The following is a 24,815-nucleotide window of genomic DNA, read 5'->3' on the forward strand; positions in this document are numbered from 1 at the left end:
TGTTTTACTTGCTATTATAATATAAATGGATTTTTTTCTTATTTCCACCTCAGATTGCACATCAGTATTGTATAAAAATGCTATTGATTTGTGTGTGTTAATCTTGTATTCTTCTACTTTCCTGAAATTGTCTATTTTTTCTAGAAGCTTTGTTGTGGATTTTTCAGGAGATTTTAGATATAGGATTATATCATCAGTGAAGAGTGAAAGTTTAGTACTTCCTTTCTTATTTGTATGCTTTTTTCCCCCAGGTCAGGCACATAATGTGCCAACATCATAACAAGATTTGAGAGAGGCACATCTCACACAAATGTGTGAAGATCCATTCATCATCTCATGAACCACAAAAGGATCTTCTTTGGGTACCTTTTATTTCTTTTTTATTTTATTTTATTTTTAAATTTCATATCTATCCTAATTACTGTAACTAGAACTTCTAGTACAATATTGAATAACAATCATGACAGTGGGTATCCTTGCTTGTTCCTGATCTCAGCAGGAAAGCTTTCAGTCTTTCACCATTGAGTACTCTGCTAGCTGTAGGTTTTTCATATATGCACTTGACCATATTTAGAAAACTTCTTTCTATTCCTATCTTTTGGAGTGTTTTTATGTTTTTTGTTTTTAATCAAGAGAGGGAGCTGTATTTTGTCAAGTGCCTTTTCTGCATCAATGGAAAAGATCATGTGAATTTTCTTCTGCAGTTTATCAATGTGGTTTTTTACACTAATTGATTTTCTTGTGTTGAAACACCCTTGCATAACTGGGATAAAACCCACTTGATTGTGGTGTATATTTCTTTTTTTTTAGTGATTTATTTTTAAAGATTTATTTATTTATTTCCTCTTTTCCCCCTCCCCCAGTTGTCTGCTCTCTGTGCCCTTTCGCTGTGTGTTCTTCTGTGACCACTTCTCTCCTTATAAGCAGCACCAGGAATCTGTGTTTCTTTTTGTTGCGTCATCTTGCTGTGTCAGCTCTGTGTGTGTGTGGTGCCATTCTTGGGCAGGCTGCACTTTCTTTCGTGCTGGGTGGGCTCTCTTTTTGGGATGCACTCCTTGTGTGTGGGGCTCCCCTATGCGGGGGACACCCCTGTGTGGCAGGGCACTCCTTGCGTGCATCAGCACTGCGCATGGGCCAGCTCCACGCCAGTCAAGGAGGCCCAGGGTTTGAACTGTGGACCTCCCATGTGGTAGGTGGACGCTCTATCCGTTGGGCCAAGTCCACTTCCTGTATATTTCTTTTAATGTGCGTTTGGATTCTGTTTGCAAGTATGTTGAGGATTTTCGCATCCGTATTCATTAGAGCTATTGGTCTGTAATTTTCTTTTTTTGTAGTATCTTTATCTGGTTTTGTTATTTGTTGATGTTGGCTTCATAGAATGAGTTTGGTAGTGTTGTTTCCTGTTTAATTTTTTGGAAGAGCTTGAGCAAGATTGGAACTAGATTGTCTTTGAATGATTGGTAGGATTCACCTGTGAAGCCATCTGGCCCCAGGCATTTCATTTTTAGATTTTTGAAGACTGTTTCAATATCTTTACTTGTGATTGGTTTGTTGAAGTCTTCTATTTCTTTTAGGGTCAGTGTAGATGGTGAGTGTGTTTCTAGGAATTGGTCCATCTTGTCCACATTTTCTAGTTTTTTGGCATTCAGTTGTTCATAGCATCCTTTTATGATCTCTCTTATTTCTGTGGAATCAGTGGTAATGTCCCCCCTCTCATTTCTGATTTTATTTACTTGTGACTTCTGTCTTTTTTTCTTTGTCAGTCTAGCTAAGGATTTGTCGATTTGGTGGATCTTCTCAAAGAATCAACTTTTGCTTTTGTTGATTCTATTGTTTTTTTTCCTTGTTCTCAATTTCATTTATTTCTGCTCTGAGATTTACTATTTCTTTCTTTTGGCTTGGTTTGGGCTTAGTTTGCTATTCTTTTGCTAGTTCCTCCAGGTGTGCAGTTAGATTATCCATTTTATCTTCTTTTTCATTTTTAATGTAAGCATTGAGGACTATAAATTTCACTCTCAGCTCTGTCTTTGCAGTGTGCCATTGCTGTTGATATGTTGTGTTCTCATTTGCATTTGTCTCAAGATATTTGCTTAAATCTCTTGCAATTTCTTCTTGTCCCACTGATTATTTAAGAGTGTGTTATTTAATCTCCATATATTTATAAATTTTCCCTTTTTCCATCCATCATTGATTTCCAGCTTCATTCCATTATGGTAATTTTTTTGCTGATGAAATTTTAAGCCTCTGAATATCTTGGTGAATTTATTCTCATGGCCAATTTCTCTCTCTTGCCTAATTTTTTTCACAGCTCTCTTTGATATTTGGTTCAACTTATTCTAAGTCTTTAAATTTACACAGCTTAAGTTATCAAAATCGGGCCAGGGACTCACTGATTAGGCACAGAACTTCTCCTAGGGGTAGGACACAGAGAGAACAGATCAGTTTTTGTCCATGCTATTTCTAGACTAGCCAGCAGATGGTGCTTGTCAGTGCATTCCTCCCCAGAGGCGTTTCTGCCTGCTTTCCTGAGTGCCTGTGTTGAATCTCTAGAGCTGAGTTTCAAATCAGGCTCCGCTGGCCAAATTAACTGAAGAAAAGCATTTCAACTCCCCTCTCCATTTTCCCTTGAAACAGTCAACAGGGAGAAAGGTTTCCATTCCTCTTTCAGTTGACTGCAGTGGGCCAGGGGTTTTACCACAGCTTAATAACTTGGGGGTGGGGGTGGGGGGAGCCCTTCTTGGTCACTGCAGGGCCTTGGCAACTCACTTTGTTGTTTTGACTTCTTGGTCTTGCAGTCCTCACCCTCATGGAATTGTGGAGCACAGTTCCGATCTGCTGACCCGCAAAGCAGGTCACTTGGGTGGATTTTGCCTCTTTCACCATTGTTTTTGTGAGAGTATTGAGCTCTGCTGGTTATTCTGATGCTATCTTCCCACGATTCCTCTGGTATCGCTTTTTTTTTTTTTTTTTTTGAGAGCTAACAAGGGAGAATGTATTTATAATTTGGGGGTAGAGAATGATTCCTTAACAAACCTCAAAAAGGAAATGGTTGATAATATAACTAAGAATTTCTGATCATCAAAATATACCAAAAGGAAGGAGGAAAATGCAAGCTCCTGACTTGGAGAAATTATTTTCAATACATAAAGCTGGCAAAGGATTAGTATACAGAATATATAAAGTACACCTAAAAATTAAAAAGAAAATTACACATGCAAAAATGCCCCAAAACACAGAAAAATGGGTAAAAGACTTGAACAAGTTATTTCACATTATACTAAATAAGAGTAGCTCATAAATATGTGAAAATGTATCCATCCTCGTTAGTAATAAAGAAATACAAACTAAAGCCACAATGAAACACCATTTTGCAACCATCAGATTAGCCAAAAATAGTAAATTGGATGGTAGCAAGTATTGTAGAGGTTGTGAACAGGAGCTCCCATGCACTTTTGGTGGGAGTGTAAATAGGCACTACCACTTTGATGCTACTCTAGACTCAGTAATTTTAGTTCTGGCTGTGTGCCCTGGAGACTCTGCATTCTTGCATAAAGCAAGATTATTTATAGAGCAAGGTTTGTAATAGCAAAAAATATTAACATAATGTCCAACTGTTTTCCTCTTTCTTTCCCTTCCTTCCTTCCTTCCTTCCTTCCTTCCTTCCTTCCTTCCTTCCTTCCTCCCTCCCTCCCTCCCTCCCTTCCTTTCTTCTTTCCTTCCTATTTTTGTTGTTGTTGTTAAGAGCAGCTCAGTGATTTTTGCGTTTGGTTAGTACAATACAGAGAGCCTAAGGGGAAAAGTACAAAGTGACCCTTAACAGGAGTGCTAGTACTTGTATCACATGGTTACAACTAAGGATATTACAATTTTTTGTGTTACTCATTACTTTTCTTTAGAACGTAAATCAAAGCCATTAACTTGAACTTCAGGTATATACACTATACATACTCAAAAGACTTTTCATAAGTAACATTACACTTTAAAATACTGGAAACTGAGTATCTGTGCTGATTTTTATTTTGACATGGAATAAGAAGAGAACATTCAACTGTGGTGGTTTATACTGATAGTAAAGTTCTTCAAGTTAACAATGTCTTCCTCCCCTTTATACTTACCACAGGCCACACAATGTCCTGAGAGGGTTCATTATGAGAAAAATATCAGTCACAGCTTTAACACCTTACTTTGAAAGAAGCTAACAAGAAATCAAATTGGAAGGTGAGACTTCATCTTTGTTTTCAAATGAGTGGCCTTAATTGTTCTTGTTATTGAAAAAGTTTAAATCATTTTATTATAAATATATCTAAACTATTGGTTTTTACAGATTTCAGGTAAAGTTCAGTACTTTGTTTATACAAAGTACAAGAGGAGGTCAGTAAAGATCATCTAATCTCAAGTCATGACATCATCCATTCAAGTCCTTGGTGCAGCCCTTTGCTGCTAAGAGCAAAGCATGCCTGGATATCTTGGTGGTCTTAAATAGAAGTTACTTTTTAAAAAACTGGGAGATTTCTGCTACATTTTAAATCTATTTCATCCAATATTAGTATCACTATTCCAGCTCTTTTTTTGTTTCTGTCTGCATGGAATATGTTTTCCCATCCTTTCACTTTTAACCTGGTTGTGTCTTTACATCTGAGGTGAGTCTTTTGTAGACAACATAGAGATGGCTTATATATTTTTTAATCTGTTCTATCAGACTATGTCTTTTAATTGGGGAGTTCATGCCATTAACATTCAATGTTATTACTGTTAAGGAAGCACTTATTTCATACATTTGCTCCTTCAGCTCTCTGTTGCTGTATCATTCTATTTCCTATCTTCTTACCATTTCATTTACCCTTCCTAATAATCTTCATTTCTACTCTCTTCTCCAAATCTCTCACCCTTATTTTTCCTTTCAGTCTGCAGCACTCCCTTTAGTATATCTTGTATTTCTGGTCTTTTGGTAACATATTCTACCAATTTTTCTTTGTGAAGATTTTGAACTCTCCCTCATTTTTGAAGGACAGTTTTCTTCACTTGATTTCTGATTATCTATTAGATCCCTTTGTGATTTTCCATCAATGGTTGTATAAGCCCTGGTTAGGTTAGAGTGGAGATTTATTTTTAAACAGTGTTTTGAAAAAAGTCAAAGATAAACAGGAAAGCATAAAGACTGGGAGGGAAAGACCTACTTTTCTTAGCATGGGAGGTGAACATATAGAAAGACTTTTAGAATTTATTATAGATTGCTTTTTGATACAATCACAAAAAAAATGTACAAAGCAGGAAGGTTTAAGGCATGTCCTCAAAGAAGGGAGCTGCTGACTTTCTGGCATAATTTCCTCTGACCAACTTTCCTATTTTGTCACTGGGCACTTGGATAGAGAAACAAGCAAACAATAAAAATCAAACCAGCTGTTGTCATTAGGAATATTCCCCTCCACTTCATTGTTTCCACACCTGCCTCCTATTGTCACCTGTACCTGAGATATGAAGCATTGTCACCACTGCAGAACTTACTGCCTGCAGAACCCAGATGATCTTGACATTGTGCATGATTGTTTTGTAAGCTTACAACTTCTCTATTTTAAAAATATGTAAATATTATTTAGAAAAGCAAACCCCTGACTTCCTCTTGTGTTTAATGTTGGCTGTGCCTGTCTCTCTCCTACACTCCCTACTACAGTTTCAAGGTTTACAAAGTATTAGGTCACTGTGAAATTTTGCTTTTCTCCTACATGCTGTTAATTTGGCTGGAACTACAACAGCAAAAAATCAGTATAGGACCAAGATATAGTTTTAAGTAACCCCTCTTTGTCTTCAAGGGGCAGTACTAATGAATCACAGGTAAACAGGAATTCCTTGGAACACTAGTCTGAGAATTGTTTTTTTTTTTTTCATGATTGAAAAATTCAGTTTCAAACAATTATGCTATCTTTTCCCTGAATAAAGCTTTCTTCGCATAACTCTCTTTACAGCCTCCTTTATCTGCTTGTTTCTAAGACTATAGATTATAGGATTCAAGAAAGGAGGGACTATAGAATAGAACACAGAAGAGAGCATATCCTGAATTGTGGGTGAGCTGGAGGTTGGCTTCAAATACACAGCAGCACCTGAGCTGAGAAAGACGGTCACCACGAGGATGTGAGGGACACAGGTAGAAAAAGCCTTCCCTCGCTTGCCCTTGGTTGGGAACTTAAGCACAGGAGAAAATATGTGATAATAAGACATGATGATGAAGGCAAAGCAGCCACCAGCAATCACCACCGAAGAGATGAAAATTAAAATTTCATTGTTTAAGGTGTCAGAGCAGGAGAGCTTCAGTAGAGGGGGGATGTCACAGAAGAACTGATGGACCACGTTGGACTGACAGAAGGGCAACTGGAATGTGTTGCCAGTGTGGAGTCCTGAGTAGGCCAGACCGCTGAATACAGAGGCCAGAGTCATCTGGACACACACCCGAGGGTTCATGACCACAGGGTAGTGGAGGGGCTGGCAGATGGCCACATAGCGGTCACGGGCCATGACGGTGAGGAACAGCAGCTCTACTGTGGTAAATGCAACCATGAGGAAGATCTGAGCTGCACATCCAGTCATGGAGATTGCTGTGTTGTCAAGCAGGAAGATGGCACATGCTTTGGGGACCGTGACAGAAATGTAGCACATGTCTAAGACAGACAGATTCCTAAGGAAGTAATACATGGGAGTGTGAAGTTTCCAACTGAAGGTGATTCCTGTGACAATGAGAAGATTCCCCATCAGAGTTGCCACATATGTCAGTACAAACAGCATGGCATGTAAGACTCTGAGCTCCCACACATCAGAAAACCTTGTAAGCAGGAATTCAGTCACTGTGGTGGAGTTGGGCATCTTAAGAAAGTTCCCTTGGCCATGAAGAGTCAGACAAATAATCCCTAAAACACATGGAGGATTCAAATGTTGAAGAAATTATCCTAAGCACATTTATTGCCTCACATTAATCCATTTATATTTTATTAAGTTGTTTTGGTCAGTAGGTTATAATATGTTTCCTTATTTTCCTTTGTTCTCCCTGCTTTTTACACTTGTTTCCAGAATAGGGGTAGGAGTAAAATATAATATTTACAAGCTTTTCCATATGTTTGCATATATTTCTATCACTAGTTATAAAATGGATCTTCTGGAAGTTAAAATTATGCCTAGAAGATTAAAAAGATTATAGGCAATTTCTGTGATCCCTGTCTCATTGGTAATGTTCCATGAATGTTAATATTTGTGATAAAATGATGACTTTGTAGAATCTGAGTAGAGTTCTGAGGGTATTGTTTATTCAGAGCCTATGAAAATATTATAATCAATTATAATCGAGTCCATGACCACTAAATTGTTCCCATTAAATACCATCATACATTTTTCATGCTTCTTTATGTATTCCTTGCAGTTACATTGGTGTTTAGTTTTCTCTTTTCAAAAGAATCACTCACAACTCATGATAGGTATTTATTACCCATGAGGAAAATATTTATTTATTAATAATATGAGGTTCACTAAATTTGATATGTTTTTTCTTCTGTGGTGTCAAATATTGTTATCTTTTCCTGTAAAACCTGAAAATATTCATAACTTGTACAATCTGATTTTATAGAAAGGCATTGCTTGATGTGTGGGTCATTAATGAATGTTAAGCTCACACCTGATTCCTTCATAAAGTTTCTATTCACAATCACCCTTAGCGAAACCTTGCTTAACACTCAAGGGCAGAATGTTTTCTTCTGAAGTTCCTTCAGCTTTGAATCATATTTTAACTCATGTCATAAAAACGGGAATGGCTTTTCTTGTTGCCTTGAAATCGCAGAATGTACCTTTCAGACTTGCTTACCCAGCCTCTCTAACCCTCAGGGCTAATGACTTCACCTTCCTGCTCTGTGACCCTTTTTCTCCTGACAAATGTAACTACTTCTAGAGAAGCTCTGCTCCCTGTAAGAAGGCAGCACACCTGCCACTTTCAGACTGACCTCCTGAGCTGAAAGGGTGGGGTAGGCGGGGTGGGGGTTATGTGGGGACCTCATATTTTTTGTTTGTAATATTTAAAAGAAAATAAAGAAAGAAAGAAAGAAAGATAGATAGATAGATAGATAAATAAATGCCTAACTCCAGGTCATGGGGAAAAAAAAAAAAAAAAAGAATAAAAGCTTTCTGTCTCTGCTCCTCTTTATTTCAGGGTCTTTCAAAAAACTATTTCAATAAGTTCTTGTTCTTGTTTTATGCTGACAAGTTTACTGAAAACTTAGTGATAGCATTGTATGATGACTGATTAAAAATAGCTAATGTCACTATAAGAAGCCCTAACCTATTGAAGCCAGTTTCATGCAGAAGTTGAGCTCTTAAAATAATTGCTTAATTTTTTTCCTCACTAAATTCTGTATCAGACGACTTCTACAGTATTACAAAAATGCAAGAGAATTTGTTGGAACATAGAGTGAACAAATTTTATTTATTATTTTACCATCACCAACCAATTGTAGGTTTCTATCTTGAATTTATAATGTGTCAGCAAAGCAGAGTTAAATCTTTGCAGACTATGGATATATTTATATCTTCACTCTGCCATTTATTTGCTATGTATGAGGTTTTATATATATCTTTGACTCTCAAATTTATAGAAATTTTGTAAAAAATACCTACTTCATGAATTTAATATGTGTAAAAGTATTAGAGATTCTCCTAATGGTAGCAATGCTAATTAAAAAGTAAACCAATAATAATACATTTTTAAAAGGGGTGGCTAAGCACTATATTTCTTCCATCTCAAATTCATATTGCTTCTATTATTTCAGAAGCAAATAAAGAACTAGAGGAATGCCACCACTCTGAATTTTATAATGCAATTTTTAAAAAAAGAAGTACGTTAACATAAAATTTTATGCACATGCAAATAGAGATTGTTAACAAGACTACTCTTAAGTAATATATAGGGTACAGGAGGATAACTTGCAAAGTAATGGGCTCCTGGGATAACTAGGTTATTGCACAGGTGTTCTATACATCAAATTGTAAAAAAAAAAATGAGTTTTTGCCTTTTCTGTAAAACTTAAATAGAAGATGTATTTTGGTATTAATGTATTAATTTGTTTATTTATTGATTGAGACATCCTTGTAATGTTTAAATTATTTAAAATATCTACCTTTAAAGAGATTTTAGGGTGAATTATGTGCAGGAAGTTGTCTGGAAGTTGTGGAACTTGAGTATGAACAATGCTTACATGGTTTTTATGATATGTTGTGAGAAAATCCTAGAATTGTACCTGCAGTATAAGGAGTCATGTACATATGTATTTTTATGGCAAGGATTCACTTATTCACTACATACTACCTATTGCATCTAGTAGAGAGCAGGGTAAAGAGAAAAATAATACAAAATTAATTGTTGAAATTAATTGATTTTCAAGAGTACACATAAAACATTGATAATATTCTTTTTAGGTAAAACACACCCATCAGATTAGATCTGTTTAAGTATAAATTTTTTGTCTTTATTGATGTTTAAGTATAAATTGGAATTAGCATTCTGCCTACTGAAGCTCTGGTCAGTGTGCAGAGCTGCCCCTGTCCCTGCTCATCTGGTGCTGCACTCTTTGCGTCCATGAACATCTATCAATTCTGCTAAGACTGCTTGAACTGAGTTTATTTCATTGGATGAAAAAGAAGTTTGTCTCATTTTGTGAGTTTTATGTATATAAATTTTTAATCATAGATCCCTTGAAAGTTTCTCTGAAAAAATAAACTAAGCAGAGCAGGAAAGAAATGCAGGGAATGCTTGGAGGGAAGGGAAGGAAAGAGAAAAACAGTTAATAACAAATTCTCAAATGTTAATTTGGTTGATTACTTATGCTGGATGGACACATCAAGATTTTTGATAAGGGTCCACTGATGCTTTACCTCAGGGCAAGGATGAGTGGGCATAGTTGGTAGAGATGACTGACATCCTGTCTGGAAGCTTTCTATGGTAACAAGAACTTTTGTGTTAAATTTTATATCCAAATGGAGGTCTCCAATAGCATCATAGAAAACCCAAAGGAGCCCAGATTTGGCACCAGTAATAGCTAATGCCCACGGGTAATTTCAAAGAGATAATTGCTTCTAGATGTTGGGGAACAAGACCCAATTAAAATCTGTCCATGAGCAGCACTTGTATATAAGATATATTAGTATATTTGAATGTAGAAAGTGGTGTAGATTAAATGGATAATCAGAAAGAAAACCCAGAGCCTGGCCTCAGCCCAGACCCAGGACACTGAGGTTTCCTGCTCATCTGGAGGGTTTTCCTCTTAGGAATAGAGTGATATTCACTAGTTGAAACAACTCATGGTATTGTTAGGGATGATGATACAGTCTTTCTGAAATTATCCGAAGCTCTGAGCCTGGTTCCAAAGCCAAGCCCAGTGGCTTGTAGCTGGATGATCCTCATCACGTTGCTTTATCTCTGATGACTCAGTAGCTCACACATTAGCACATTAACAACAGTGTCCACCCTCATGTGCCATTTGAGGGTAGGACTAACTGGAACATGTAACCATTTAGACTAGTGCCCGGTGCAAAGTGCATGCATATTAGGAAGGATTATGATAACTGTTCAGTCTTCACAGTCATGGTATTGGAGGGTCATTTTTATCATGTTAGGAAAGTGAAAGTCTCAATTTGTTTCTTAGAGGTGCTATGTACCTTTGTGTCATTGATTTCCAGTTTAATACAATTGTATTTAGACAACGTGCACTTTTTTATATCAAACAACTCAACATACACTTGAATGCACTTTCTGCACCAGTAGGAACTAGTCCAATATATTATTCAAAACTTTTATACCTTTCCTGATGGCTGTCCCATGATGATTACACTGGCTGAATTGCTTTTACATATCCAGGTAAAATTTGGGTATTTTAAGTTATACTTTGTGCTATAACGTGTTAAGCATTATATATTTTTAAGTCATGATAATAGGTGAATATAAATTTAGCATTGTTTTGTCTATCATGATGCAAAATAACCTTGATATTGAGCCATACATCTCACCTTAAGGTGTACTCTGTTTAGTAAGAATGTAGCCTTTGATTTTTTCAAATTGTATGTATCCCAGAAAATCGTGTTCTTAAAGCTAATCTATTCCTCTCCATAAACCCATTGTAAATAGGATATTTTGATTAGGTTGCTTCAGTTTGGGCATGGTCCAGTGTGACTCTTAATTCTTTTACAGAATTCCTTTATAAACAGGATGAATATGGAGTTAAGGAAAGAAAACCACAGAATCAAGAAATGTGAAAGAATTAAGGCTGGAAAAGAAGAAAGAGACCAGCAGATGCTGACATGTTCCTTGTCACATGACAGTGTCCAGAACTGCAGGCAACTGGTTTCCCAGAGAAAACATCTCTTGATGATGCCTTGACTTTGACATTTTTCTCAGTCTCAAAACTGCAAGCGTGTGAACTAATAAATTTCCATTGTTAATGGCCAACCCATTTTATATTATCCAAAGGAGCAGGTTAGTAAACTAAAATGCAGCAACGTAGCCACAGCAGCCTTTTGTTTGTGTTTAATTTATATACATATAAATATATCTTTATGTATATTTCTATGTCTATCTATTTATATCCATATTGTTTTAAATTTATCAATGTATACAGTTTGAATACATTTCAAATAGTCTTTCTTATCCACAGAAAGGTCTTGGATATACGTTAAGTCTTATATAGGTAAATAATAAGGTGAAGATGGAATTAATACTCTTAAGTGCAGTTTCTTCAAATGGTGTAGGCTCAACTCTGCCATCAGGATGCTAGATTTAAAATTTGGGAATATCATTCATTGATATCCCATCCCTTCAAGAATCAACACCTTCAACTAATTATTTATGTGATCATTGCTTTATGGTATCTTTAGTTAGGCATTCACATTTTCTGGAATTTATAATGATTATATGTATGAGACTTGGTCTTATAGTAATATACTCAGCCTCCAGAAATAGAATGATTGTTTTTGTTTTCTTTTGGAAGATGTCTCCTATCACATTAAAGATATTCCATTCACTACTCCCCCCCCCCCACACACACACACACATGCATGGCTCCCTTGTCTGTCTGCTTGTTGTGTTGCTCATCTTTTTGACTTAGGAAGCATGAGGAACAGAACTGGGAACCTCCAGGTGGGAGGCAGGCACCCGACTTCTCAAGGCACAACTACTCCATCCATTCATTTTTCTTTTTTTTTCATTTTTTTTCTTTTTGTTCTTTCGGTATTTTACTTGTTTCCACTTTTAATTTATGGTTTTACCTACAGTCAATGGGCATATTATGTACGTTTTCTCCTTTATTTATTCTATTGTAACCACATTCCATGAGGGTCTTAAATGAAATACAACAGCCACCTACAGAATCTCACTTCAATCAAGAAAGGAATACAGACACACAAAAAATCAAAATAACCGACCAGGCCTAATCAAGTGATAACAAAAGAAAATATTGGCGGTGATGGGAGTGTTTTGTCAACTTTCCACTGAGATCATTGGAACAAGGTCCAAATTGGGGGTCATAATTAAGTAAAATTAAAGGGCGAGATATTTTGGACATTGCTGGGAGGGTCACTGTCTTAGTTTGCCAAAGGCTGCTGATGCGCAGACCTGGGAGGTTGTGGTGGCAGTGGGGAGAACCTCCAGGGCCAAGTCACTCGTGGGAACCCAGAGAAACCTAGGAAGGAAAAGGGGCTGGAGTGGACAGCAGTGCTATCACCAACCCTGACCTGGCCCACACTGAGCTTAATCCCCTGACATGGTGCAGGCAGCTGCTCAGCTGCTTCTGGCCCATGTGGTCTGGTTTAATTAAAATAAAACAGGAGGAGGTGGGGCAAGATGGCATCTGAGTGAGTGCACCTCATAATTTCTCCTGCAAAGAAGTGGCTGAGTAGGGTTAGAGTTCTGCTGGAGTGGGCTGTTTTGGGGGCTTACAGGGCAGGAAGTGTCTGGATGTCGATTTGGTGAGACAGTGACAGAAGAGATTCTTGCAAGAGGTAGAATTTTGGGTCTCTGACATAGAGGTTAGAAGTTGTGGGCAGGACCCTTCACCCTAGGGCTGGCAGCCTGGCCACGGTGATCCCTGAAAACTTTGTTGTATTGTGGTGTTCCCAAAACCTGAATGGGCTGTTTCGGGGGCTTGCAGGGCAGAAGGTATCTGGATGTCGATTTGGTGAGACAGTGACAGAAGAGATTGTTGCAAGAGGTGGAATTTTGGGTTTCTGACACGGAGGCCAGAAGTTGTGGCAGGACACATCCCCCTAGGGCTGGCGGCCCAGCTGTGGTGATCCCTGAAAACTTCGCTGTGCTGCGGTGTTCCTAGACCCCGTGTTTACCAGATGCATGGTTCCCAGATACATAACCCCTAAACCTTGGTAGTCCACACTCCACAGACTCACATACCTTGAGTCTGAAATATCACGGACTTCCCATTCCTGAATCCACTGTGCCCTGAGGTCCATCTGAGGTCTGTGATTACCCTAGCCCTCCACATTTTTTGTTTTTTGTTTTTCTTTGAGCTTGGAGGAGCATACCAGCAGACTTGGGGAGAGGATGGGAAGAAAGGAGAAGTGAATCTACTGAGAAAGCCCAATTTACCTAAACGTCCTGGGATAGGAAACTTGGTCTGGGAGAAGGTGGAGTCAGAAAATCAGTTAGCCCCCGCCCCCAGCACACCTAAGGACTGTAGGATGTGCTATCCAAGCTTCCAATAGCATATTTGGGGTTTCTGGTGAGGTGTAGGTGCTCTCACACTGGAAATAAAGAGTTATTGTCTTCTGTGTTGAGTTGGTTCAACAAGGACCGACTTGAATCTGCTACTGGACCCCTCATGCAGCTTTCCTGCTGCCCTGGGAGAGAGGGAAGTGAGGAAGAGAGAAAGGGGGAATGTCAGATCCCTAAGAATTTTATTTAACTGCAAAGAGGATTCCTAGTTTGAAATTTTGGTTCTCTTTTTTTTTGGTCATAGTCGCTATTGTTGCATTGTCTCCTGGTTTTTTCTCCCATTTTATTCCCCAAGGCCATTTTTCTTTTCTTTACTTTTTTTCTCTTTTTCTTTTTCTTGCTTGCTTCGCCCCTTTTTTGTCCCACCCTGTTTTCTCTTTTTTTCCCTTTTTCTTCTTTTTTATTTTATTTTCTTTATATAATAGGTGCTGCAGGGAGAGCTTCACATTTGCTGTGTTTCCTCATCCTCCATTTACTCTTTTTTGTGTGTATTGATTTTGGCCACCTACACTATCCCCTTTCCTCTACATCTTTCTATCCTCCATCATCTACTGTTTCTCTTACATTCCACCTCCCTTTGTTTGGCCCCCAAATTGTCTGACTTTTTATTTCTAATACCTTTGTTCTGTTTTCTGTCTTTTATTCACTCTTTATATTATTGTCTTTCAGTTCTCTTTCCCTCTCTCATGAATACAATGGCCATTTAATTCATACTATATTCCTCCCATATTCAGTTGACTGTCTCATTATAGGTACTCTACTTACTACTATAACTCTACACAACTTACATGATTCTAATATCCATTCCCCTAGATCCCACATTGTTGCTCTGTTAACATTTATTATCAATACTACTTTATAAATTTTCTTTTATTACTCATTTTGCTTTCCCTAGCCCTAATATTTTCCTTCAAAGTGAACTTAGCCAGCAACAAAAAAAAAAATAGAATGAGAAGAACAAAGTGACAAAGAGAAGACATAACACTTATGCACAAACAACAACTAATTAAACCCCAAGACTAGACAAAGAAGCTAAGGAACTGATTAAACCCATCAAGATAAAATAATGACCAGACAGCAACAAAAAACTACAAACCAAACCAATAATCTCGAAAACAATGGCCAAATCCAATGAACAAACTAAAAACCAGGAAGAGGAGCAGAACATCAGACAAGTAATTGTACCTCTCAAAACATATATTAGAGACAAGTTTCATGAATTAAAGGAAGAGATTAAGAATATGAAGAAAACATTTGGAGAGAATACAGAGGAAATTGCAGTCATACACAAAAAGATAACGGATATGATGGTGATGAACAACACAATTCAAGAAATCAAAAATACACTCTCAGCAAATAGCAGCAGATTAGAAGAGGCAGAGGAGAGAATTAGCAATGTGGAAGACAGTACATATGAAATCAAACAGATAGTAGAACTGATTGATTAAAAGATAGAATCCAACTGGGACTTAGGGACCTGAATGACAATGCAAAATGCACAAACATATGCATTATAGGCATCCCAGAAGGAGAAGAGAAGGGAAAGGGGACTAAATGGTTGTTGGAGGAAATAATGACTGAAAGATTCCTAAATCTACTGAGAGAGATGGATGTACATGCCCAGGAAGCACAATGCACCCCAAACAACATAAATCCCAACAGGCCTACCCAAGACATATACTTGTCAAATTATCCAATGCTCAAGACAAAGAGGAAATTCTAAAATCAGCAAGACAAAAGAGACACATCAAATACAAAGGCAGTTCCATAAGATGAAGTGCTGATTTCTCAGCTGAAACCATGGAGGCAAGAAGGCAATGTTATGATATAGTCAAGGTATTAAAAGAAAAAAATTTCCAACAAACAATACTCTGTCCAACTAAACTAGCATTCAAAAATGATGGACAGTTCAAAATATTCACAGATAAACAGAAACTAAAACAATATGCCAACAAGAACACTGCCCTTCAAGAAATACTAAAGGGAGTGCTGCAGGAAGAAAGAATAAAACAGGAGAAGCAGAGTTGGAGGAGAGTGTAAGAGCAACAAAAAAGACAAAAAGAGGAGAAAAAACAAAATATGACAAACACAAGTCCAAAGAAAATATGGCTAACATAAATAATTCCTTGAAAGTAATAACACTGAGTGTCAATGGATTAAACTCACCTGTCAAAAGATTCAGACTGGAAGACTGGAGAAGGAAATATGACCCATCTATATGCTCTTTACATGAAACATATCTTAGACCCACAGATTTGAGGAGGTTGAAAGTGAATGGTTGGAAAACAATCTTACAAGCAAACAACCAAAAAAAGGCAGGAGTAGCTATATTAATATCAGACAAAATAGACATAAAATGCAAAAAAAAAATTGTGAGAGACAAAGAAGGACACTACATATTAGTGAAAAGGATAAAATTTCACGAACGAGCAATCATAAATATTTATATTCCTAACAAGGGCACCTCCAAACATGTGAGGCAAACACTGGAAAAACTAAGTGAAAGAACAGATGCCTCTACAATTATAGTGGGGGACTTTAATACACCACTATCGACTTTGGACAGAACATCTCAAAAGAGAATCAAGAAAAAAAACTTTGAACACTATATTAGAGGAACTGGATCTAATAGACATCTACAGATCATTACACCTGAATACAGCAGGATATACATTTTTGTCAAGTGCACATGGATCATTCTCCAAGATGGACCATATGCAAGACCACAAAGAAAGGCTCAATGAATTCAGAAAGATCAAAATCATACAAAATAATTTCTGTGACCACAGTGGAGTGAAGCTGGAAATCTGCAAGGGCCAGAGGCCAATATTTCACACCAAGATATGGAAATTAAACAGCACACTCTTAGAAAAACAGTGGGTCAAAGAGGAAATCTCAAAAGAAATTAATAATTACCTTGAAACTAAAGAAAATGGTAACACAACACACCAAAGCTTATGAGATGCAGCAAAAGCAATAATGAGAGGGAAAGTTATAGCCATAAATTCTTACATCAAAAAAAGAAGAGCAAAAATAAGAGAACTAACTGCATATTTAGAGGAATTAGTAAAAAAACAACAAGGTACCACCCCAGGAAGAAGAAAGAAAGAAATAACAAAAACCAAAGCAGAACTAAGTGAAATAGAAAATAAGAAAGCACTTGAAAAGATAAACAAAACCAAGGCCTGGTTCTTTGAGAAGATCAATAAAATTGACAAACCCTTAGCTAGATGAACAAAGAAAAAAAGAGAGAAGATGCAAATACACAAAATAAGAAATGAGAAAGGAGATATCACCACTGACCCCACAAAAATAAAGACTATCATAAGAGGATACTTTGAAAAACTATATTCCAACAAAAATGACAATTCAGAGGAAATGGACAAATTCCTAGAAACACATAAGCAGCATATATTGATGAAAGAAGAAATTGATGATCTCAACAAACCAATGAAAAGTAAAGAGATAGAATCAGTCATTAAAATCCTCCCAACTAAGAAGAGCCCCAGGCCAGACAGCTTCACAGGTGAATTCTACAAAACATTCCAGAAAGAACTAATGCCAATCTTCCTGAAACTCTTCCAAAAAATCTAAACAGAAGGAACATTATCGAACTCATTCTATGATGCCAACATTACCCTAATACCAAAGCCAAAGACACCATAAGAAAGGAAAATTACACACCAACTTCTCTAATGAACCTAGACATGAAAATTCTCAACAAAATACTTGCTAACCATATTCAACAACACATTAAATAAATTATACACCATGACCAAGTAGGATTCATTCCTGGTATGCAAGGATGGTTCAACATAAGAAAATCAATCAATGTAATACACCATATAAACAGATTGAAGGACAAAAATCACATGATTATATCTATAGATGCAGAAAAAAAAACATTTGACAAAATACAGCACCCTTTCTTGATAAAAACACTGCAAAAGATTGGAATACAAGGAAATTTTCTGAACATGATAAAGAGTATATATGAAAAACCCACAGCCAACATCGTTTACAATGGTGAAATCCTAAAATCTTTCCCTCTAAGATCAGGAACAAGGCAAGGATACCCACTATCACTTCTTCTATTTAACATTGTCTTAGAAGTATTTCCTCGAGCACTGAGGCAAGAACCAGATATAAAAGCCATTCAAATTGGAAAGGAAGAAGTCAAAATTTCATTATTTACAGATGACATGATCCTATACATAGAAAACCCTGAGAGGTCTACAACAAAGTTTCTAGAACTCATAAATGAGTTTAGTAAAGTCACAGGTTATAAGATCAATGTGCAAAAATCTGTAGCATTTCTGTACACCAATAATGAGCAAGATCAGGAGGAAATCAAGAAACAAATACCATTTACAACAGTCAATAAAAAAATCAAATACCTAGGAATAAATTTAACTAAAGATGTAAAAAACGTATACACAGAGAACTACAAAAGACTGTTCAAGGAAATCAAAGAAGACCTAAATAAATGGAAGAATATTCCCTGTTCATTAATAGGAAGACTAAATATTATTAAGATGTCTATCCTACCAAAATTGATCTACACATTCAATGCAATCCCAATAAAAATCAACACAGCATTCTTTTTTTTTTTTAAAGATTTATTTATTTATTTAATTTCACCCCCTCCCCTGGTTGTCTGTTCGCTGTGTCTTGTTTCTTTGTCCGCTTCTGTTGTCGTCAGCGGCACGGGAAGTGTGGGCGGCGCCATTCCTGGGCAAGCTGCTCTCTCTTTTCACGCTGGGCGGCTTTCCTCACGGGCGCACTCCTTGCGCGTGGGGCTCCCCCACGCGGGGACACCCTTGCGTGGCACGGCACTCCTTGCGCGCATCAGCAGTGCGCATGGCCAGCTCCACACGGGTCAAGGAGGCCCGGGATTTGAACCGCGGACCTCCCATGTGGTAGACGGACACCCTAACCACTGGGCCAAAGTCCGTTTCCCAACACAGCATTCTTTAATGAACTAGAAAAACTATCTATGAAATTTATTTGGAAAGGAAAGAGGCCCCGAATAGCCAAAGACATATTGAAAAAGAAAAACGAAATAGGAGGAATCACACTACCTGACTTCAAAATATACTACACATCTACAGTAGTGAAAACAGCATGGTATTGGCACAAGGAGAGACACATAGACCAATGGAACCAAACTGAGAGTCTGATATAGATTCTCATATATATAGTCATATAATATTCAATAAAGCCACCAAACCCTCTCAACTGGGAGAGAATGGCCTCTTCAACAGATGGTGCCTGGAGAACTGGATATCCATATGTAAAAGAATGAAAGAGGATTACCAACTCACATCTTATACAAAAATCAACTCGGGATGGATCAAAGACCTAAATGTAAGAGCCAAGACCATAAAGACTTTGCAAAGCAGTGTAGGGAAGCATCTACAGGACCTTGTAATAGGAAATGGCTTCATGGACTTCACAGCAAAAGCACGAGCAGCAAAAGAACAAATAGATAAATGGGACTTCCTCAAAATTAAAGCCTTCTGCACATGAAAGGAGTTTGTTAAGAAAGTGAAAAGAGAGCCTACACAAATGGAGAAAATATTTTGTAACCATATATCTTATATCCTGCATATATAAAGAACTTATATCCTGCATATATAAAGAACTCCTATATCTTAAAAATAAAAAGACAACCCATTTAAAAAATGGGATAAAGATTTAGACAGACAGTTCTCCAAAGAAGAAATACAAATGGCCAAAAAGTACATTAAAAAATACTCAAAATCTCTAGCTATTAGGGAAATTTTGTAACCATATATCTTATATCCTGCATATATAAAGAACTTATATCCTGCATATATAAAGAACTCCTATATCTTAAAAATAAAAAGACAAACAACCCATTTAAAAAATGGGATAAAGATTTAGACGGACAGTTCTCCAAAGAAGAAATACAAATGGCCAGAAAGTACATAAAAAAATACTCAAAATCTCTAGCTATTAGGGAAATGCAAATCAAAACTTCCATGAGATACCATCTTACTCCCATAAGATTGGCAGTTATGAAAAAAACAGAAGACTACAAATGCTGGAGAGGATGTGGAGGAATTGGAACACTCATCCACTGCTGGTGGGAAAACAGAAGGATCCAGGCATTCTGGAGGACAGTTTGGTGGTTTCTCAAAAAACTAGCTATAGTTCTACCCAGTAGAACTGAAAACAAGGACACAAACTGACATATGCACACCAATGTTCATAGCAGCATTGTTCACTATTGCCAAAAGTTGGAATCAACCCAAATGCCCATCAACAGAAGAATGGGTAAATAAAATGTGGTATATACATACAATGGAAGACTACTCAGCTATAAGAATGAATACACTACAAACATATGTGATAACACGGATGAATCTTTAGAACCTTATGTTGAGTGAAGCAACCCAGGCATTGAAGGACAAATACTACATGACTTCAATGATAGGAAATAAGTAAACCAAGCTAACTCAGAGAGCTAGAGAATGGGTGATAGGCTTAAAGGAATTTGAGGGGTAGAGGAAGGATGCAAGCTGACACCTACATGAGTGAAATCTATGATAAGCTGGAGGTAAGTATTTGTACAAGGAAGGGATAAAATAGGGGCTTAGGGATACCTTTGGGTGGGGCTTTGCAGGCTTGAGGGGGGCTAGGGATGGGAGAATGGGTAATATTTCCCAAGCAATTGGAGGGAGGGTGGGGGAACATATGAACATAGGAGATTTTCAGGTATTTGATTGAGAATATAATGTTGAGAAAACTTTTTCAAAAATATAATAAGGAAGGTTACCTGTTTAAGATGCTTAAAGGGGAGAATCTGATGCAGGACAGGCTTCTAGGGAGTGTGTAAGTGTTTATTTTGTCATAGTGGGTTATATCACTGGATGGAGACCCATATAATGACAGTGAAGGTATAACTACATCCTGGAGAGGACTGATGTTCTCAAATAGAGGGAATTGTATCTGCCAAGAGAAATGGTGGCTCCCAATGTGTTTGGGCAGTCGAGCATGTCAAGCCCTCAATATTGTTGCAAGTATCTCTGAACATGGCCCTTCAAGCAATGAAGACTGATTGTCACTGTGGGCCCTGAGGGGAGGGGGAAAGAGGTATTGAATAGATGGAATCAATGTAACTGTAGGGCAATGGAAGTGTTCCACAGTATTGTGCATGGATGGATATAGAACATTTTAAATTACACCAAAAATGTATAGGGGCCTATAGGCTAAAATGTAAATCATAATGTAAAACATAAGGTAACTAAAAATTTAGAAAATTGTATAGTCTAAAATATAAACCACAATATAAACCTAAGTGTTACCTTGTTTGAAAGCTATTGTCTCAATAGCTGTACATCGATTTCAGTAAATACAGTATGAACATGTAAAAAGACTATTGCTGTGGAAGGGAAAAGGGTTTTATGTTGGATATGTGGGAGTACCATATATTGTATATATAAATTACTGTGATCTAAAGCTTCTGGGAAGACAAGCTTAATAATTAGGAAAAAGGAAAAGAAAAAAAAGAACATGCTGAGGAAAAGATGGAAGAAGTTGTCTTGCCAATTTGCATACAGGGTAACACTTACTGCAATGATGGAAGGCAAAACATCAAAAACAAAGCTTTTTCATTTTTTTATTTTTTGATACCCCAATTTATTCTTACCTTAATTTTTCTAAATTAATATGTATTCTATTGCTAAACTTTAAACTCATCACTATATTCCATTTTACTATTAGTGGAAACTGGCAATATATTAGGCTTCATTTTTGAAGAAGTTTTGGATCACAGAGAGGTTCAACAATGGCATTGGACGAATACTGGTGCAGGATGTTATTGACAGGGGACACATGGTTGGCAGGGAGTTCTCCAGGGCATATATCCAGGGTACATAAAAATGTTGTTAGAGTTAAAAATGACAACTGAGGGAGTACTGAGTTCCTAGCCAGGGGAGCTCTATCACATTCCCTAAAGGAACAACAACAATCCCCCAAGTGCAAGGGCAAAGACCAAAAAAGAAGGATGGTCCAACAATGAGCCCTTGATACTAATGACTATGCTTGTGAGCCTATGCACCTGAAATAAGAACAAGGCCTAGAGCTGCAGGGTGCTTAAGAGTTACCTCCTGAGATACTCCATGCTGCTCAAATGTGGCCAGTCTCAAAGCCAAACTCAGCATGTAAATGCATTGCCTTCCCCCCAGCATGGGACATGAATCCCAGGGATGAGCCTCCCTGGCACCAAGGGTTTACTACCAAGTACCAGCTGATGATGTAACTAGAAAATGACCTTGAATAAAAGGATCAACTCAGACCAGCAGAACATCTCAGCCTACATATAATATCAGGAGTTAAAATGCTTTCTGACCTGAATAAAAGGGGGAAATGGAAAGGTCAAGTGAGTTTATATGGCTATGAGTCTCCAAAAAAAGCCGGGAGGTTATCAGTGGGGTCACCCTTACGCACACCTCAGCAGAGTCCCAGAGACAGATAAAGTAGATACAACCCCAGGTATTAATTCTTCTGAGGGCTACAGAGACCCACAGGTTCTATGGTCATGGCAAATGGAGTTCAGTGCCATGTCAGTTGGCCCTACTTTGGAGTTTGTGTTTCTGTGTGATGGAGCTGGACTCAGATGTGATCTTTGTTCACAAGTCTCTTGTTACTTTTACCAGACCTGTGGTTGGCGCTGGGGTTTTGTGTATATACCCAGGGGACCTGAATCTCTGGACTGTCCATGTGATAGCTAGGCCCTGAGCCTCAGCAGACTTGCAACTCCTACCCTCTGGTTTATTGGACTTACCCCACTCAGCTAACATGGAGGTGAAGAAGGTCAACCACTATACCAAAGAGCCAAGAGTACCTATGACTGAAAGCAGGAGAATTGCATCCATCATCCTTATGGAATCTAAGCCCCCTCTTGATATTGATGTGGAGTGGACACAACCATTCCAGGGTCCACAGGATGGAGGAATAGAATATGGATTAGAGTGGACTTACTGATATTCTATTAATGAACTATTGTGATTAGTAATCGATGAAAATGTGGCATTGACGTGGAGAAAGTGGTCATGGTAGCTGCTGAGGCTAGGGAGTGGGAAGAAGTGATGTGATGTGGGGGCATTTTCAGGACTTGGAGTTGTCCTTGGTGGTAGTGCAAGGGACAGTTACCAGACATTGTATGTTCTCCCATGGCCCACTGGGTGGACTGGGGGTGAGTGTAAATTGTAATGTGGACCGTTGACCATGTGGTGCAGCAGTGCTCAGAGAAGTATTCACCAAGTACAATGAATGTCCCATGATGATGGGTGAGGTTGTTGTTATGGGAGGAGTGGGATGAGGGGGGTGGGGGGTATATGGGGACATCATATTTTTTGAATGTAACATTACAAAAATAAATAAAGACAAAAATGAAAAATAAAACAGAAAACAAAACAGAAAATCTCTAAATAAATATCAGGCAGAGCACGATAAATGTGAAGTTGCTTATCCTAACACTTGGAGTTATGTGAAGATTTTGTAGCACTAGGAAAAAGTATTCTCTGCAAAGGAAAGGGGTAAATACAATGACAGTGTGCTTACTGGAGTTCACTTAAAAGGTAAGTTAGTAAAGATAGAGCAGTTTATAAATTACTCTGAAAATTTGAGTTTTATTACTTCTGGAGTTCGTTCAGAAACCTGGAACCAAATCAAATATGGGAATTAGAAAATAAATTTCATAAAATAGATCATTTCTTTTTTGCACAGAAAAGAAAATAATATTTATTTCTTACCATGTGTATCAGGAAAGTTATGAAGAGTGAGAAAATAAGTGATAAAATCCAAAACTAGTTATAAAAATTTTAATTATCTAAATTTCTACAGATTTGTGATATTTCATATATGTTTAATACAGTCATTATTGTCTGTATTGGATGTCAAAGACAATATTGGAATATGTTTGTGTATTATGAATTGAATCCTATTTTTAAATTATATTTAATATTCAGTAGGAGGAATGGTCTTTGGCATTATGTATCCAATAAGACCTCAAACTTATTAAAACTATTAAGAATCTTTGAAAGTATTAGGACTGAAGGTACTGGGCAGATAGGTGTTTTAATAACATCTACTATTACTTGCTTGGCATTTTGATATTCATTATAAAATGTTTTAGCAATGCATACTGATTTTTAAACAAAGTGAATTTTTATTTTGCCTTTTTATTATTTAATAGAATTTAATACAATAAGCAGGAAAACTGCATGTTTTCATGGGTTGATTTCAAAGCATCCCAACCAACCAACCAGGACTTGTAACACCTCTCTAACACAATGAGCAGGTCACACACTCTCCCTGGTCAAATCAGAAATAGGACAAATATGTGGGAAACTGAGGCATAGTGGTCTCACAAAGAGAGACATGCTGTTTCCATGGCTATGCTTTTAACATAGGAATGCAGCAATTAAGCCTTTCAGGTCAACAAGACAAAGCTGTCTGGGGCAGGAAGAAATATCAGCAAACACACTTTGCAGTTTGAAACCAATACTAAATCTTTCTATTCTGAGAAAAGTTCTTTTATTTATGAGTATTGTTAATGTGTAGCTACACTGCTTGTGCTTACAATAGCTTGAGTATATATAATGCCACTTGGAGATAACAAAGTTGTCTGAGGAGTCTCTTCTCACAGACCCCCTGGTCCCAGCTCTCTCTTTTCTTTCTTTGTTTCATTCTCTCTTTCTCTTTGTTTCATTCCTGATACCCTTCAGGCCCAAGTCTCCAACATCTGGTGCCCAACGTGGGACCCAAAGAAGTGAGTCTTCCAAAATAGTATTGGAACCATGGAAAGGACTCCTATGAGGTTGTGAATGATGTCCAAAGTAGTGTGACTCAAGTCTTCTTTTTGGTAAGTAACATTTCTGTGAAGTCATCAGGGTAATGGGTAACCAAATGGGACATGTGGAAGAATATTCACAAGTGTTAAAAACTTTGTTGAAGGTTACTGGGGTGCCTGTAAAAAGTTATGAATTACTAGAATTGTTTGCTTTAATACAAAAGCATTGTTGCTGGTTTCAGCCTC

At 37.4% G+C, this 24,815-nt stretch overlaps 1 protein-coding gene, 1 long non-coding RNA gene and 1 other non-coding gene across 3 annotated transcripts in view; 1 reads left to right on the forward strand and 2 right to left on the reverse strand.

Moving 5' to 3' along the window:
- LOC131274957 (uncharacterized) overlaps nt 1–24,815 on the forward strand; it is a 649,760-nt gene that overhangs the window by 543,680 nt on the left and 81,265 nt on the right. The window lies entirely within an intron of this gene.
- On the reverse strand, nt 251–353 carry LOC131275157 (small nucleolar RNA U13). The gene has a single exon (XR_009182591.1). It is a non-coding gene; the product is annotated as a small nucleolar RNA U13 (small nucleolar RNA).
- LOC131274914 (olfactory receptor 14C36-like) lies at nt 5,917–6,855 on the reverse strand. Its single transcript, XM_058283291.1, has one exon. The coding sequence runs from the start codon at nt 6,853–6,855 to the stop codon at nt 5,917–5,919; it is 939 nt and encodes a 312-aa protein (XP_058139274.1).

The sequence above is a fragment of the Dasypus novemcinctus genome, chromosome 21 (assembly GCF_030445035.2).
Source record: "Dasypus novemcinctus isolate mDasNov1 chromosome 21, mDasNov1.1.hap2, whole genome shotgun sequence".
Lineage (NCBI taxonomy): Eukaryota > Metazoa > Chordata > Mammalia > Cingulata > Dasypodidae > Dasypus > Dasypus novemcinctus.